Genomic DNA, 19,193 nt, shown 5'->3' with positions numbered 1-19,193 from the left:
AATGCATTTTAGTTGTAGGAAAAGTGCAGAAACGAGTCTTTTTGCTTGTCTAAGAACATTTTACTGCCATGGAACAGGTGACCTGATCTCATTAGTTGGACCGTTTGGGCTTAAAAACAAAACAACAGCAACAACAACAACAGAAAACGTACCAGAGGGTCCACATTGAGAATCTTCTTGTCCCTCTTGTTCTTGAAGAGAAGGCCGTTGGGGTCGTCGTAAATCACCTCGAAGTTGGGGCTCGAGTTGGACGTGGACACCCGTGTCTTCCAGTTGTAGTAGCTGCAAGAAAAAGTGCAGAAATATGCATTAGATGATGCGTTTTTAGGGTGGAATTACTGCTGATTTTGCCAATCTTTTCGCTGGATATCTCTACTTTCTCCACAAACCCCGATGACACAGCTGCCATTGCATTTAAAAGGGAAACTCTGGAGGTTCTGGCAGCAGCCGCTCACTGCCTGAAAGCCCCTTTTGTGATAATAACAATTTATGGGAGCGAAGCTGTTTGGGGAGACATTTTTTGGAAGGACGACGTTTTTGCTGTTTTTAAAGTTTCCCAACATGGCGAGGTAACTACATGAGTGGTAGTTTTGTGTTGCACTGACTGTGCTGCCTTGTGTTTTGGGTTGTTTTTGCTTTTCTGAGCCCACACACACGCTCACTTATTGCTTCAGAGAAACACATTGTATTTCAATGAAAGGATGCAGGCCGTAGTGTTCAGGCAGCGTGGGGGAGTGCCGTGACATGGGTAGATATTTCTGTTGTAAAGCAAAAATAGCCCAAAACAGATCAGCTTTAGATGAAATGCTGTGTGAACCAGGAAAACAAAGCTTTATGGCCACTTATGTTGTGTTCTGCTTTTCCTCCGGTCCTCTGTCGTGTCCAAAGCCAAAACTCTCAACAGTCACTGATTTTAACTCGACTTTCAAGGGCATCAAATGTTCTGTTTTAGGTTGGGCTGTGGGTTATTTCAAGACTGAGCTGGTGGGTTCATTTAAAATCAAAAGAATCAACAAATGAGACACAGTTGGAGTTTTCAGGTGCTAGCAGCAGCTTTACATTCATGCTAAAACTAGAAGAGAGAACAAGATGAGCATTTTAGTACTGTTTTAGATATATTCACCATTGGTACACTGGGATGATTAGTTCCATTGTCCATTCATTTTTCAAATTATTTGGTCTGTAAAATGTCCAAAAATGGCAAAAACTGTTTATTAGTGTTTCCCAAAGCCCAAAATAACACCTGCAAATGGCTTGTTTCATTTACAACCCAAATATATTCAGTTTACTATCATAAACAAGGGAAAGAAACCAGAAATATTCATATTCAAGAAGCTGAAATCAAAGAATTAAGACTTGACTGATTCATCAAAACAGTTGACGATTAATTTAGCAGTTGACATGAAAGATTGGTGGCAATTGTTTCTTTGCACTTTATGACTTTTGTAGAAGTTAATATTTCTCTTTGCACATTGACTTTTTGCACATTAAATGTGTTTTACTTTGGTTTTTATTGTCTGTATCCTTTTATTCTGTGCTTGTCTTGTTGTTTTTTATGGTCTTATGCCCTGAATGTGTTTTATTGTTTGTGCATAAGTACCCCTCTTAATCCGAGCCACATTTCAACACAAACAAAGAACTCAGACTTTGACTTTGATGATTAACCAAGAAATCACTGCAGGTGTATTGGTGTTAAGATGAAGAAGGGGTTGGTCGCTTGTAGAACATATGACAGAAGACAAACAATGACAGTGAAATGTAAGTACAAAGATTTTCTCAACAGTGTAACAACTGCTAGCAGAGACAACAAGATCAGCAACAAGTTGATTTGTCATTAATTTGTTATTAATGTTTTTTTCCAGAAAATGATCACATGGTAGGAGAATCATGGAACGACATGTTTAACCCAGTTATATCTAAAAGTCTCTGTTTTTGCACATCCAAAAGTTTTCTAAAAGTCTCCATGTTAGGGGTCCTAAAACTCTCAGTTTATGTAGCAGAAGTTATGGGGTTTAAAAAGTATTAATGTATTTGTAGCCTTAGTCTGTCCTACACAACTAAACTACATTCTCAATTTCCTTTTGAAGGCATAACATACTTTCTACCAAATTACAATTGTTGCTGATGTCTCACAGATACGTTTCTAAGCGACATATCTTTGCCATTGATTTTACTGCTTTGCTGTTTCTCCTTTTCAGGAAAACAATCATATATTAAATGTGGTGGTACTTGTCACCCTGGCAACCTAGAAAATGGAAGAGGCACCTCAAACGTGTAGTAAATCGGTCGTATTATAGCCCAAATCAAGTCATTTTGGTGTCCAACCAACAGATTCTAACATCTAAAAGTGTCTAACAAACAAAAACACACCTTTTATGCATAAACTGAACCAGAAAGCAGGTAAAACTGAAAGTAAAACGATGACAGAAACCAAAACTTCTAAGATCAATAGTTTCTCGTCCATCATGGGACGCAAACTCTGATTTTTTTAATGGAATATCTCCATAGGGATACAGAGGAACATTTCCAGCAACCATCACTCCTGTGTTCTAATGCTACATTGTGTTAGCTAATGGTGTTGAAAGGCTAACTGATGATTAGAAAACCCTTGTGCAGTTATGTTAGCACATGGATAAAAGTGTGAGTTTTCATGGAAAACATGAAATTGTCTGAGTGACCCCAAACTTTTGAACGGTAGCATATATTGGATAGGAATGTAATTTTATGGATACTTGGTTGTTTTTGTAGCTCGTGTTTGCCCTTTGAATAATAGCCGATACAAGTATTTTGAATGTTACCCTCTCATGTCAAGAGAAAAGATGGAAAAATAATTGTCTTTCAGTATATATTATAGATTTCACATGACTTTTAAAAGGAGGAAAATACTCAAGTGCTATTTGACCCTTTGGCTTTCTGCTTTTTTGGACCATTTTCCTTTAGAGACTCACTCAGCTTGCAGGAGGCTCTAAAGCAACACATGAGAACACATCGAGGTCACGGATTAGCATGTTTCACGGAGGAGAGAAAACTTCACGGACCATTAAACGGCCATCGTTATCGGATCAATATTCTGGTTATGAAAGAAAAGTAGAGCAACCTGCAGAGTGGTGTGTCTTTTTTTTTAGGAGAGGGAGAAGTTAAAAGTCTGGTTCCAATTTGATCTTCAGGGTGCTGTTTTGGAGCTCACCAAGCCAGGCATTTAAGTAAAGCTGTGACTAATAAGCAAGTGAAACCAAAGAATGGTTTGAATTCCAAAATAAACGGCTGATTAATTTACAGCATCCGACTGGATCCCGCTCTGCTTTCAGGGTTTTCTGTTTGGCAGTGTGCAAATCAGTGACAGTCAAAGGGACAAAAATGTTGGACTTCAAGGTTAGAATCCAAATTACTGATCAAGTGAAGCCTCAAACAGTTCGCTTAAGGTAACGTATTTGGTGGGAAAAAAAAGAAAAAAGAAACGTATAAGCTTGATATTCTTGAGCCGTAAAATTGGCAGATCGTCTGTCTTTGTTGACGTGAAACATGAGGCAGGTTGGGAGTTGAAAACATCTCATTAAGTTGAATACTGCATTGTTCCCCGGACCTTCAGCTGAGAAGAGCCAAACATGGACATGAAAAGACATCAAATTGGCTTAAATTTGTTGTAGAATGCGACATTAAATGAGGCCAGATTGAGCTACAAGACTGTTTTCAATTCATCAGATTAATTTGGGACATATTTGTGTCGCAAAACATGCTTTCTTCGTGGGTTTTTTTTCTCCTGTAGTTCTGAAATGTGATATTTTCCTGTGAAGCACCACGATATCTTGTTCTGGAAAGGGTTACGCAAGATAGTGTTGTTTTAACAGCCTGTCATGTTTGAAGCCTTTATAATTTAAATTTAATAAAAGTTCTTAGAGAAAAGGTTTATTTTAACGTGCAAAGCAAAGAGGTTTGAGTGTTATTGCAGCCAGAGATAAGCAATAAATAACCCTTGTGTGTTGTAGGGGTGTATTCTCCAGATAGTGATGATTTTCAGAGCTTCTCATCATTAGTTGTCCACTAACACAACTCCATATGTCATATGAGGGTTGCTGTAGCAAGCCTTGGCTGCTCCCCAGCAGCATTTTGTGGTCCAACAACAAAGTGGGACCTCAGGGAGGAGGCTCGGCGTAAATCTGAGAAGAGGTGCATTGTGTTGGGGAGTTAAAGGGGCTGAAGTTGTAAATATGGAACCGTAACATGATGGAGTGCAGCCAGCGTTCTACAGGTTGTATTTCACTTGCTGCGATGCTTCAGTGGAGCAAATCGATGATTAACAGCTGATATAAACTATTAATGACCCACATTATGTAAAATACATCTCAAAATGTTTTCATTTACATTGTTGCACCCCTGCGATCTTTGAAATATCTCGGCTGTTTGGCAAATTGTCAAGATGTTTTCTGCAGAGTCTGTTTCGCAGGTGATCTCTGGTGGCAAATAAAAGCTGTTCACAAATACCCATTTGCATTCGAGCCGTAAAAATATTTTCTGCCTGCAACACATTAAGCGTACTTGCTACAAATTACAAGCAAACATATAGCACAAGCAATATAGAAACTCACCCATGTGGCCTTTTCCAGAACCCACAGACCCCCACTATGCAATTTTGGGAAATGTAAATACATATTTCTGCAGAATGGTGGGTTTTGGGATAGCTATGAAAAGAGTCAGGTATTCCAACCAATAACGTGAGAGCAACTCTGACTTTGCTGCTGGTATCCTGACAACATATTTTCCTTGACTGGTTGCTTGTCATATTCCCAAAGACACTCATTCAGACTAAGAGGACGGATGTGATCTCCACTACAGACTCAGCATTGTGACACAGAGACCCAGAAATTGGTGACCACATTTAAAGACAATAAACGTTGACCAAAGGGCTGAAAATTAAAAAATATAGTTAAAATGACATAGTTAAACAAATGTGACAGAAAAAAAATCTGAGATGAAAAGACAGTTGCAGTCTCAGACTTGAAAGATGTGCTTAATCTCTGGTAATTTGCCAATAAAGACTTGTGACTTGTCCTGGAGTTGCCATCAAACACTTGAAACTGTTGACTCTTAACAGTTGCTGTGACAGATTAAGACTTGGATTCATCTTGACTGAGTTTGACTAGAGCCTTGATTTGGACTTGTCTTGATGGATGTAAACTTGATACTTAACTCGGACTTCTCTTTCAAATTACTGACTTCAGACGCAACTTGAATTGCTTTAAAACTTGTATTGGACTAGATCGATTCAACTGAATTTTTGCATGTGTCTTTGACATGTAGGATTTGGACTTGTCTTGATTAAGTTTGACTAGAGACTTACTTGAATTAGACTTCTTATTCAAATGCCTTACTTTAGACTACTTTATTTTAAAGTACTTTAAACCAATTTAGGATTTTATTGAATCAACTGACTTGTGACTTGACTTGGACTTTTCAAAAAGTACTGGAGACACTTCATACTTGTACTGACAGACATAGGACTTGGACTTGTCGCTACTAAATTCAACAAGTGTGTTGATTTGGACTTGTCTTGATGGACATTAGCTTGAAATTCAACTTAGATTTCTCTCAGATTTGACTTTTTTAAAATTTGTGTGAGACATGATTGATTCAACTGACTTGAGATTTGACTCAGGCTTGTCATCCAGCACTTGAGACACTAATTACTTGCTCTGACAGATGTAGAACTTGGACTTGTCTCGAATAACTTTGACTAAAGGCTTGATTAGGATTTGACTGAAGGGACGTTGACGTGGACTTCTTTTCCTCAAATATCTGACTTTAGACTTAAATTACTTTCAACTTGTGTTGGATTGGATTGACTCAACTGACTTGAGACTTGACTTGGACTTGCCATCAAACACTTGAACCTTAAGACACTTCATACTTGCTCTGACAGTCTTAAGACTTGGACTCGTCTCCATTAAGTTTGACTAAAGGCTTGATTTGAAATTGACTTAAAAAATGTTGAAATTGAATTTTTTCGCAAATATCTGACTTAAAGTACTTCAAACTTTTAAAAAAGACTTGACTGATTCAACTGACTTGAGACTTAGACTCACCAAGCACTCGAGACACTTCATAATTGCTCTGACAGACTGAGGACTCGGACTCATCTTGACAGACTTTGACTAAAGACGTGATTTGAACTTGTCCGAAAGGATGTTGACATGGACTTTTTTTTCTCAAATATCTGGCTTAAGACGACTCAAAGTACTTCAAACTTAAGAAAGACTTGATTGATTCACCTGATTCAAGACTTGCACTCACCAAACACTCGAGACACTTGCTACTTGCTTTGGCAGATGTTGGATTTGGAGTCATCTCGACTAAGTTTGATGAAAGGCTTGATTTGGACCTGTCTTGAAGGATGTTGACATGACTTTTTCTCACATATCTGACTTGAAGTACTTTAAATTTAAAAAAGACTTGATTGAGTCACATGACTTGAGACTTAGACTCACCAAGCACTCGAGACACTTCCTACTTGCTTTGGCAGATGTTATATTTGGAGTCATCTTAACTGAGTAAAACAGTTTTGAACTTGCGTTGGACTCAATTGATTAAACCAAATTATCACTTGACTTAGTATAGTTTTAAGTGGCTTTGACCAAAGACTTGGACTTGAACCTTGACTTGCTAAAATGGAAAGACCTCAGACTTGCCAATATCTGATGGTAGTGTGGTACAGAAGCACACAAAAACAGATTTTATCTTTATCGTCCACTTATCTTTGGTCTTACTATATTTTGATGCTGGTGTTATACAACGGATTTCAGAAAATGTGTCACTGGACACCGTCTGATGTTTCGGTTATCTGTCAACCATCTCCTGCCAGCTGTCACAGTAATCTTTCTCGTCTTAGACACACATACTCTGGACGCCTCAGAAAAAGTCCAAACTGTGTGGGGAAATACACTGATGCATAAAATTATAAGGTATGATAGGATGAGAAGTCTGGATCCGAGCTGCCAGCAGAGCCGAGTGAAGCAGGTTCAGAATAGATTGCAGCAATGCCCCAATTATGAAGTACAAATTGAGGTTTTTCCCTTTTAAAACGCAGAAGAAAATTATATTGTGCAAGCCTTGTGCTTCTCAGACACATGCATCCCTCTTCTCTTTGTAAATTAGATCTGACAGTGTTTGAGCGACTATTTATACCGAAATGCCATACAACAATTAACATTTTTCTGGTCAGCCACTTTTATTCCATGGCGAACCGCTCAGTTCTGCCAGAGAAACGAGACAGATGTGAGATATTTTAGCACCGAACATGAAAAAGACTGACGGAAAAGTGTAGTGTTTTTTTTGTTCATACGTTGCCTGGACGTGTTTATTGGACCCACCTCCCTTCGCTCGTCCCATATGAACTGTCACCACGGTAACTTAACTGCACGGTCGGCGCACATTGGGTCACAAAGCGAGCTCCAGCAGCTGGATGGCACCACACCCAGACACATGGACCAGTAAAAGTGTGAGAACCTGGACTTGGTGGAAACAATGACGGTGCTCCCAGCGCCGGTTCCTGGTTCCCCGTACGTTTACCGCCGCCGTTTGACACGTGCTCTGTGTCCTTTCACTTTCCATAGTTACCGTGCTTAGCTCTATTGTTATCTCCAGGCGGTCATTTTCCAGGGTAATGTCAACAGTCTCATTATAGGGCTCAGAGGAGCTGGAGTCCGAGCGCTGGATGATATATATCACAAAGGAGCAAATACCTAGCCTGTGTATTCGCTCAGCCGCTTCGTCTTTTTTCTTTTTTAAAGGCTACAGAATACATAGTCGAGCAACTGTTTCTGAAGTTAATGTTTCCTGCGTAAATCACAAAGGCCTCTTCAGTGTTGAGAGGCTCGGAGCAACGGGTTGAAATTACCGTTAAGCCTTTCGGGGGGCGTCAAGGGTCTAATTCAGCGACAAATCACAGATAGGCCGTGACAGGCCCATTAACAAGCCATATCTAGCTGCCCACCTACACACTCCTCGGAGCTTTTCATCATCACTCTGGGTTTCAGCTGGGAATCCGGTAACGTTTCTATTAAATAATAAAACACAGCAGACTTTATAGGAGGTAAACTTTAGTTGTTGTTGGGCTCAAATAAGAGTCAGAGAAGAAACTCAAGATTCAAAGTAATAAACTAAAAGAAATGTTAAAGTTAACTTTAAGTTAGTTAAAGTTCCTCTATATTATTTATAGTTGCTCTAAATAAGTTAAGTGGCTCTATATTAGTTAAAGTTGATATTATTAGTTAAAGTTGTTCTATAGTAAAGTTGCTGTAAATTAGTTGAAGTTGCTCTAAATTAGTTAAAGTTGACATTTTTAGTTAAAGTTGCTCGATATAAAAGTTCCTCTATATTAGTTAAAGTTACTCTGCATTAGTCTAAGTTGGTCCATATTATTTAAAGTTGCTCTATATTAGCTAAAGTTGATATTATTAGTTAAAGTTGCTCTACATTAAAGTTGCTCAAAAATGAGTTAAAGTTGCTGTAAAATGAGTTAAAGTTGCTCTAAATTAGTTAAAGTTGCTCTATATTAGTAAAAGTTGGTCTGTATTAGTTAAAATTGTTCTATATGAGCTAAAGCTAATATTAGTTAAAGTTGCTCTATATCCAAGTTGCTCTATATTATTTAAAGTTGCTCAAAATGAGTTAAAGTTTCTCTACATAAGTAAACGTTGCTCTATAATAGTTAAAATTCCTCTACATTCATTAAAGTTGCTCTAAATATTAGTTAAAGTTGCTCTAAATATTAGCTAAAGTTGCTCTAAATATTAGTTAAAGTTGCTCTAAATATTAGCTAAAGTTGCTCTACATGAGCAAAGTTGACCTACACTACCGTTCAAAAGTTTGGGGTCACCCAGACAATTTCATGTTTTCCATGAAAACTCCCACTTTTATCCATGTGCTAACATAACTGCACAAGGGTTTTCTAATCATCAATGAGCCTTTCAACACCATTAGCTAACACAATGTAGCATTAGAACACAGGAGTGATGGTTGCTGGAAATGTTCCTCTGTACCTCTATGTAGATATTCCATTAAAAACCAGCTGTTTCCAGCTAGAATAGTCTTTTACCACATTAACAATGTCTACACTGGATTCCTGATTCATTTAATGATATCTTCATTGGAAAAAAAAGGCTTTTCTGTCAAAAATAAGGACATTTCTACTTTTAAAAAAGGTTTTGGTGCAAAAAAAAAGCAAAATCTAACTGAATATCAAAGTAAAAACATGTTGCAGAGTTCATACACTAGTAAATACCTTTTTTACTAAAGCATTTGGTGTATAATCAGGAGCTGTAATGTATTTTCTCTTGTTTTGATTGCCAAAAATCGACTGAAAATGAAGCTGCAATGATTTTTATCAGTGATTCAACATGTTACTGATTTAATCAAACAATAAAACAAATATTCTCTGGCTGCAGCTACTTAAATAGCAGTAATTTTTTCATTTGATTACTCCATGGTAAGTCCAGAAGATGTCTTTATCTGTCCAGCTAACAGTCAAAAAACAAACAGTTTTGAGTTCACCTGGAAATCTGCTAATAATTACACTAGTCAATACCTTTTTGGTTTATAATCAGGAACTTTAATGTGTTTTCTTTGGTTTTGATTGCCATAAATCAACAGAAAATAAAGCTGCAACAACTTTTTATCAGCAGTTGTGAGAGCAGCAGTCAATAATTCACTGGTATTTGGTTTGCAATTCTTTAGAAAAGGCAGCAAATTACTACATTTAAGTAGCTGCAGAGAGAGATTATTTGGGGTTTTTTTGTTAGCTGCGTTCCTAAAAATAATTGTTTTCTTACAGCAGATAAACTTTTACATACACTGGGAAATAAATATCCAAGTGAAAAGCTGTTTAAAAGCAGATTGTAGATATTTTTGTGAAAAATGCAATGCTATTATACACAATAAAACCCTTTAACTCCAAAATTAGGCTGCATATTGACTATTACTTCAGGTTTTTCATTTCTTTTTTGAGCATTATACATTATACAGCATTACTCACAGGTGAGGTGACACCTTCTCATGTATGATGTTGTTATAGTTTGACCTCATGTCCTTTATAAGTGCTGCACATTCACACTCTCACACTGTCCAGACATTACATAATGCAGCGACACAGCTGGGTGTTAGAACGTAGTCCACTGGACTGGAGCTGCAGAGGCTAAAAGAGTGTCGACCGAAACAGTTTAGAGGTCAAACACGAAAAAATACTGGCGACAAGACCAAAAACTTCAATCAATATTTTGAAAATGGCTGCGAATTTGAGCTTTTGGTTCTGGTCAAAGAGACAGACTTTCAGATATTCATAAGTATTTGTTTCACTTTACAGTTCAATTATAATGCAGATGTTAAGTCTTTACCCTCGTGTCGTCCTGCAGGTCAAACTGACCCGTTTTAAAGTTTGAAAATGTGGGAAAAAATATACTTTCACAGTGAAACTTCTGATGTCCACATTTTCAACATTTTTGGGAAATCTTTGAACATTTTTGGTGGAAAAAAAGAAATGTTATAAATGCTTCTTAAGAATATTCACAAAAAAATCAATTTTTTTGTGTGAATGTTCTTAAATGTTCTTAAGAAAATATTAGAAGTTTTACTGATATATATATATATATATATGTATATTATATATATATATATATATATATATATATATATATATATATATATATATATATATATATATATATATATATATATATATATATATACATATATATATATATATATACATATATATATATATATATATATATATATACATAATCACTTGAGACATTTTTAGGATTTTTTTTGAAGATTTTTACAAATTGTTTGAAAATATTTACAAGAATTTTCTTGCCAAATTTGGAGGATTTTTTTAAAAAATAAAACTTATAAGGGAAACTAAAGAATTACTGGAATTTTCTTCCTGAAGGTTTTGCAATTTTTCAGAAATTTGAGGAATTTTTTTGCTGAATTTTAGGATTTTTTTCAGACAAGGAAACAATATTTTTTGGTGCCCATAAATGAGGACAACAGGAGGGTTGATAGACGCTCCGGTTTTTACCTTATTACTCCAGCAAGGAATGAGGTGGAGTTATGTGATGATCGTTTGTCTGTCTGTCTGTTATCAACGTTACTCAAAAACGGAAGGTCAGAAATGACACAAGGACCAAATGATTAGATTTTAGCAGTGATGCAGCTTATAGTCTGGATCCATGGATTTGTTAAAGATTTCTGTATCATTGCCAGATAGTGGCACGGCATCACTGTAACCATGACAACAAGTGAACACTACGTCAGCTGTCTGCTGATGATCACATGATTGTGATCCTACTACAAATCCACCACTGAGGACTTATCAGGACTTATCCATCAGAAATGATACAAGGAACAATTGATTAAATTGTGGGGGTGTTTCTGAGTCCCATCAATTCCCACCAACTGCTACATATTTAGGTCACATGATTCAGTATCTGTACATAATGTACACATGCAGAACACACACCTGTGTGTTGTGCATGTAAAAGACAAAATACAATAAAAGCAAGACAAAATATTACAAAAATGACAAAAACAACACAAAGTGGCAAAAAATGGACAAATGACACAAACGAGACAAAAAGACACAAAATGACAAAAACGAGACAAAAAACTACAAATAACATGAAACACAAAATGACAAAAATAAGACAAAAAACACAAGTGAGACAAAAAGGAAACACAAAACGACAAAAACGAGAAACAAAACAACAAAAATGAGACAAACGATAAAAGTCAGACAAAAAAACAACAAAAACAAGACAAAATATAAAAATGAGACAGAAAGCAAAAAAATTAGACAGATAACACGAAACAAAACAAAAAAGAGAGAAAAAATTTGACAAAAAAATGACAAAGCAACAAAAAAATGGACAAATGACAACAACGAGACAAAAACTACATAAATGACACAAACGAGACAAAAAAATGACAAAAATGACAAAGCAACAAAAACATGAGACAAATGTCAAAAGTCAGACAAAAAAGCCAAAAAACAACAAAAACAAGACAAAATATTACAAAAATGAGACACAAAATGACAAAAAATGAGACAAACAACACAAAACAGAGAGACAAATGATTAGACAAAAAAGTTACAAAGCGACAAAAAAATGGACAAATGATACAAATGAGACAAAAAAATGACAAAAGTGAGAAACAAAATGCTAAAAAAATAGACAAACAACACAAGTGAGACAAAAACAAAATGACACAAACGATGCATAAAACAATGAATAAAGTGAAACACAAAATGACAAAAATACAACAAAAAACACAAGCGAGACAAAAAGGAGGCACAGAATGACAAAAATGAGAAAGAAAATGACAAAAATATAAGAAAAATGTTGTCAGACAACAAACAAGACAAAAAACAACAAAATATTGCACAAACGAGGCACAGAATGACAAAAGACTAGTGAGCAATCTAGTATTTTACTTTATGATCAAAACAACTTGTCATGGTCTAGAAATTATTTTTAATTTATAGTTTCACAAATTTACAATCTGCAGTTAATGTCTTCTCTGTAATTTTTACACTTTACAAAGTCGTCTCGCCGGCCGGATTGGACCCTCTGGAGGGCCGGTTTTGGCCCGCGGGCCGCATGTTTGAAATCCCTGCTTTATAGTGTTTAAGTGGAGTCTTAGTGAGCTGGTGTGCTCGAGCTGCAGCAACTAGCATAGAGGAAGAAAGCAACACTGTAGAGCCGTTTTGTGTGTAGTTTTGATGCACAGAGATGAGTTTTTATGGGTTTAATCAGCAACCAGAGGGGCTTTACTCACAAAGACACGAAAAAAAAAACTGAAAAAAGGTTTGTGATGATGATGAAACGCTCCAAACATTATCAGCACCGAGAAAACAAAACAACAGTCTGATTGGATTTAACCCTGAGGATGCAGCCAATATGTGCTCGCCATGTGTGAGCAGCAGAGATGACGAGGAACGTTCCTGCTTACCTGCAAATATTTATCAAGCTGGCAAACTCTGCCGCGATAGAAACGTCCCGCCGAGCCGCCGCTGGGAGCCCCGGACACAATGCTGCAGGACCGGAGCGCCCACCGGAGCTGGAACACTTTCTCTTTTGTATTAAAAGTTAATAAAACGGGACAGCAGAGCAAATATTTTCACAGCAGAAAATGAAGCCAGACACACAGGTGCAGCACAGAGGCAGAGCGTGGAGGCAACGTGGGTTTGGCTCGGCCAGAGGCATGCGTTATAAACCTTCAAGTCCAATGTTTCAGCCTGTCGCCAAATGCACACAGTGTAGGCCGGCAGCGAGGGGGATATTTACATTATTCAGCGTTTCACAGAGCTGTCTGAATCAGGTTTACACGCTGAATATGAAAATCATTTCTGGACTTAGTTTTAGCCGTAATTTCAAGCAAAGTAGCAATAAAGACAGAGAATTGATTAGGACTCCTGTATCACGAGATGCTGCAAGATTCTGAAAAGAAAGTTTAAAGTTAGAAAGAATTGGGCAAAAAATTGATTTCTTAAGGAACCTTCAAGCTGCAAGTGTCCTCAAGGGTTTACCTGACAGAAATATACCCTTAAAAGCACACATTTTCACCACAAATCTGCAGTTTCAGTGTCAGGTTTTAGTTTTAAAGGCTTAATCCGGAGTTAAACCTGATGTTAAAGCTACTAAAGCAGTTAAAACAAATCAAGTCTAGCTCACTGATAAACTCTAGAACTTCAGTTTTCTTCTGTTATTGCTTTATGTGTTTTCTAGTTTGCTCCAGTGAGACTTTACACAAAGTGACAGTTTAACCAAGTTATCTAAACCACCTGTTTGGGAGTGAAAAGAAAATTTAAAGTTAGAAAGAACTGGGGAAAAAACTTGATTTCTTAAGGAATCTTCAAGTTTTTCCGTATCTTTATATCTGTAAATATCCTCTAGGGTTTGTCACCCAAAGTTCGAGGAAAAGAAGTTGTCTTGGAAGACAGAAAACGACATAAATTTACTCTTAAAGCACACTTTCTCACCATAAATCTGCAGTTTAAATGTCAGGTTTTAGTTCTGAAGGTTCGATCCAGCATTTAATCTGACATGAAAGCGACTAAAGGCCAGCTAACTGATAAGATCTAAACGTTGAGTTGTCTTCTGTTTTTGCTTTATGTATTTTCTAGTTTGTTCCAGTGAGATTTTACACAAAGTGACAGTTTAACTAAGTTATCTGAACCACCTACTGGAAGTCCTTGACTTACGTTGGAGTTTCGTTCCTACGGATCGACCTAAGTTGATTTTTGCCGTAAGTTGGAACTCCGGCGAAAATGTAGACAAAGTCGTTACATGCATCACGATATCGATCAGTTCTTCAGAAAAGTCATGAATACCAATGACTTTCATGCATGTATGAGTCATTTTACAAGAAGATAACTGGATATGTTGCACTGTTTTTACAACTTTAGCGTTTTATTATATCTAATTTCACTTCCATGGAGATTCGTTCCTTTTCTTTGAAGCACTGCCATCAGAAGAGCCTGACTTAAGAGCCATAATGAAGGGCAAAAAGTTAGTGAATGTAGCACAATCCAAGGTGGCGTACAACCTGTGAATGTAAACAAAGCCTTCTTATAGCGCCACGTGACGACGTATTCATCCGCTCTGCTCGTCAGCTTGTTTCATGTAACCGGTTATGATGGAACGCCGTAGGTCGAGGACGTCGTAAACCGAGGACCCAATGTATTTGGAAGCGAGAACAAAGTTTAAAGTTAGAAAGAATTGGGCAAAGATTTGATTTCTTAAGGAATCTTCAAGCTGCAAGTTTCCTAAAGGGTTCACCTGACAGAAACGAACACATTTTCACCGTGTATCTGCAGTTTATATGTCAGGTTTTTGTTTTAAAGGCTTAATGCAGCGTTTGTCTGAATCAGATTTAGATGCTGAACATGAAAATCAGCACCACTTCTGGACTTAGTTTTAGCCGTAATTTCAAACCAAGTAGAAATGAAAACAGAGAATCAATTAAGACTCCCCGTCTCGTGAGATGCTGCCTGGTTTTCTTGAAAGTCTTCGACCAAACACAGGCGCTGAGGAGAGGCAGAGATAAAGAGAGTTAGGAGGGGAGCAGCCGGAGTGCATAAACAGATGGTCACGTTGCTGGTGAACATTAAATAGACATCAGAGATGTTGTAGGCACATCTGGAGTGGCAGGAAGCTCAGAGCTCAGAGCTCAGAGCTGCAGATCTGTGGCTTAATTAGACGACGGTCAGGACTGCAGAGTCGGACACAGATTTACCCTTAAAGCGCACATTTTCACTGTGCATCTGCAGTTTAAACGTCAGGTTTTAGTTTTAAAGCGACTAAAGCAGCTCCACATTCATTTCGCATCATCAGTTTGTGCAAGAGGTCGTCAAAAAGCGCCTTATTCCGTCATTCCTGCCATAACTGCTACTCTTTTCTGCGTCCTGGATGTAATATTTTCTGCTCTTGATTTACTTTAAGCAGGTTTCCCCTGGAGGTCAGAGGCTTACAACATATGCCTTTACAAATTATGTTTATATGTCCCACCCACCTGGTGTGCCTGCTAAAATAAATCAAGGCTAGCTGATTTTTTTTTTTGCCTCGTGCTGCTCTTATAGAATATGCTGGAAAAGGAAGGAAGAAAAATGTAAAATGTAGCTTTAAAGTGCAATTTTTGGAGTTTATGGGGGAAATTAGTGAAAAAATCCAAACTGTAGTTCGTATTTTTGGAATTATTTGCATATATTTTAGGCTGGAATTGAAAGTTGAGGTGAGAAACAATAGTTGGAAGACCTTTAACCCTCGTGTCGTCCTGCGGGTCAAAACTGACCTGGTTTAAAGTTTGAAAATGTGGGAAAAAAATAATAATTTCATAGTGAATCTTCTGATGTCCACATTTTCAACATTTTTGGGTGGATTTTTTGGTGGGAAAAAAAGAAATGTTAAAAATGCTTCTTAAGAACATTCACAAAAAAATCAACCAAAATTCAGCAAATTTCGCTGGATTTTGGTTGATTTTATGTGAATGTTCTTAAAGAAAGTATTAGAAGTTTTACTGATATATATGGAATCACTTTAGATATTTTTAGGATTTTTTTGGAAGATTTTTACTCATTTTTTGAAAATATTTACAAGAATTTTCTTGCCAAATTTGTGGGATTTTTTTTTAAATAAAACTTTTAAGGGAAGCTTTTAAGGAATTATAAGAATTTTCTTCCTGAAGGTTTTGCAAATTTTCAGAAATTTGGGGAATTTTTTGCCGTTTTTTGTGTTGTATAAGTTTTATTTTTTTTAAAAATCCCCCAAATTTGGCAAGAAAATTCTAGAATATATTTCCAAAAAATGAGTAAAAATCTTCCAAAAAATGATTCCATATATATCAGTAAAACTTCTAATATTTTCCTTAAGAATATTCACAAAAAAATCAAACAAAATCCAGCGAAATTTGCTGGATTTTGGTTGATTTTTTTTGTGAATATTCTTCAGAAACATTTTTAACATTTCTTTTTTCCCACCAAAAAATGTTCAAAAATTTCCCAAAAATGTTGAAAATGTGGACATCAGAAGTTTCACTGTGAAAATTTTTTTTCTTCCGCATTTTCAAACTTTAAACCGGGTCAATGTGACCCACAGGACGACACGAGGGTTAAACTTATTTTGAGTTTTCTTGTAAAACACAACTCAAAACAAGATAATTTCAAGATTGTTTGACTTAATATATTTACGATGCATTCTGTTCAAACAAGTCCCTCCATCTGCTGAAATGTCTCTTGTTAAGTGAATTGATCTTAAATCCAGTGGGATGAGACATTTTGACTAAAAATAAAACAAACAGACTTGGTAAGATTTAGAGTTTTTGCAGTGTATCTGCTCCAAGAAGCCACTCCGCTGCTGCTTTTCCTCCGTTTCTTGCCCTCCAGACTGTGAACCTATCCACCCTTCGTTGCTGGAGGTGGGAGGTGGAGGCCGGAGCTGGCGCTGGTGTCGCTGCTCTGTGTTCTTTGTGGCCGTGGAGGAGGAGGAGGGACAGGATTCAGAGTCCTGCGGTGGGAGGTTTAGTGCACTGAGTGGGCAGCAGCTCCAGCATCTGCTCCCTCTTAGCGGCAACCACACTGGGTGTTATTGTTCCCGACAGAGATGAAGAAAAAAAACGAAGCGGGGGGAGGTTGTAGGAGAGGGGTGGAGGATGACTTAGGAGGAGAGGTAGCAAAGCACAGGGAAGCAAAGACGGGGAAGACGTGTAAATCTGATGAAGTTTTAGTCGTTGAAAAACGAGGCATAGAGGGGGAGTGTGAAGTCAGATGTTAGGAGGGCAGGGAGACCCATGGTGGTGGAGGAGGAGGAGGAGGAGGAGGAGGAGGAGGAGGAGGAGGAGGAGGAGGAGGAGGAGGAGGAGGAGGAGGAGGGGAAGCCTCATAAAAGCATCATTAGGGAGTGGGCTGCACCTCCAGGCATGCTCGCCCAATGACTCACACCTCCAGCTTGTTAGGGCTTCGACCGAGAGGAGGACGAGTTCAAGGCCTCGGGCCGGGTTGTGTGTCGGAGCACATGGTGAGAAATGGATAAATAAAACAACACAGCCCGGCACGTCTGACACTTTGGTTTCAGCGGAAGGGAAAAACCGCCTCCGAAAATAAAACTACGCCAACTGTCATTCTGTTAACTGCCATGTTGGACTTTAACGTGAACATTGTGCTTCTTAAACTGCATCTCAGAGTCGTAATCAGCGGATGGAGTTTGAACACTTAATGGATTCATTTTATCCGCTAATCCAGGGGTGTCAAACATGCGGCCCGCGGGCCAAAACCGGCCCTCCAGAGGGTCCAATCCGGCCCACAGGACGACTTTGTAAAGCATAAAAACTACAGAGAAGACATTAACTGCAGCTTGTAAATTAATAAAACTGCAAATGTAGAATCATTTCTAGACCATGACAAGTTGTTTTGATCATAAAGTAAAATACTAGATTGTTCATTGTTCTTTTGTCATTCTGTGCCTTGTGTTTGTAATATTTGTCTTGTTTTTGTTGTTTTTTGTCTTTGTTTTTTTGTCATTTGTCTCATGCTTTTGTCATTTTGTGTTTCCATTTTGTATTGCTTGTGTTTTTTGTCTTCTTTTTGTCATCTTGTGTCTTTTATTTTGTCTTGTTTGTGTTGTTTGTCCATTTTTTTGTTGTTTTATTTCTCACTTTAGTCATTTTTTATCTCGTTTGTCCATTTTTTTGTCGCTTTGTAACTTGTCTATTTTTTGTTTTGTGTCATGTCATTTCTCATTTTTTGTCACTTTGTTTCTCGCTTTTGTTGTTTTTGGTCTTTTTTTGTCTTATTTTGTCATTTTGTGTTTTGCTTTATTCATTGTTTTGTGTGTCGTTTTTGTCGTTTTGTCTTTTTTTGGTCAATTTTTTTGCGTTTTGTTTCTCACTTTTGTCATTTTTTATCTCGTTTTTATCATTTATGTAATTTTTTCTTGTTTTTGTCGTTTGTCCATTTTTTGTCACTTTGTAACTTTTTTGTCAAATTTTTGTCTCTTTTTTGTGTTGTTTCACGTCGTTTGTCTCATTTTTGTCATTTTGTTTCTTGCTTTTGTCATTTTGTGTATCATTTTTGTAATATTTTGTCTTGTTTTTGTTGTTTTTTGGGTTTTTTGTCTGACTTTTGTCATTTTGATCATAAAGTAAAATACTATATCGTTCAGTTCCAGATACCTGTGGCTAAATGTTGTGTTCCTTTGTAGACACTCTGTGATCTGGAAGTTGTAATGTATAAATGATAAACAGGAATAATGTTGAAATTGAACTTATTTTTCTTAAGAAATTTCAGGTTGTTCATAATGTTTTGTAAAAAGATAATTCCTTAAATGTGAACATTTTTGCACTAAAACAAAGGAAAAATTTGGAGTTGTGGTTATTTATAGGTTGCTATGCTGTGATTTTACTGGTCCGGCCCACTGGAGATGAAATTGGGCTGAATGTGGAACCTAAACTAAGATGAGTTTGACACTGCAGCACTAATCAGTAAACTCTAGATGTTGAGTTTGCCTCTGTTTTTGCTTTATGTATTTTCTAGTTTGTTCCAGTGAGACTTAACTCAAAGAGACAGTTTAACTACGTTATCTGAAACACCTGTTTGAGAGTGAAAAGAAAGTTTAAAGTTAGAAAAGTTCGGCAAAAACGTGATT

At 37.1% G+C, this 19,193-nt stretch overlaps 1 protein-coding gene across 3 annotated transcripts in view; it reads right to left on the bottom strand.

Annotated features, from left to right (window-relative positions):
* cfap299 (cilia and flagella associated protein 299) overlaps positions 1-19,193 on the bottom strand; it is a 131,516-nt gene that overhangs the window by 14,311 nt on the left and 98,012 nt on the right. For all 3 annotated transcript variants that reach the window (XM_023266035.3, XM_023266037.3, XM_023266036.3), the window contains one exon: positions 153-282. In XM_023266035.3, coding sequence (XP_023121803.1) covers positions 153-282 — 130 coding nt within the window. The remainder of the gene's footprint in view (positions 1-152; positions 283-19,193) is intronic.

The sequence above is a fragment of the Amphiprion ocellaris genome, chromosome 6 (assembly GCF_022539595.1).
Source record: "Amphiprion ocellaris isolate individual 3 ecotype Okinawa chromosome 6, ASM2253959v1, whole genome shotgun sequence".
Lineage (NCBI taxonomy): Eukaryota > Metazoa > Chordata > Actinopteri > Pomacentridae > Amphiprion > Amphiprion ocellaris.
Note: the sequence above shows the minus strand (reverse complement) of the source record. Positions and strands in the feature narration are given on the sequence as shown.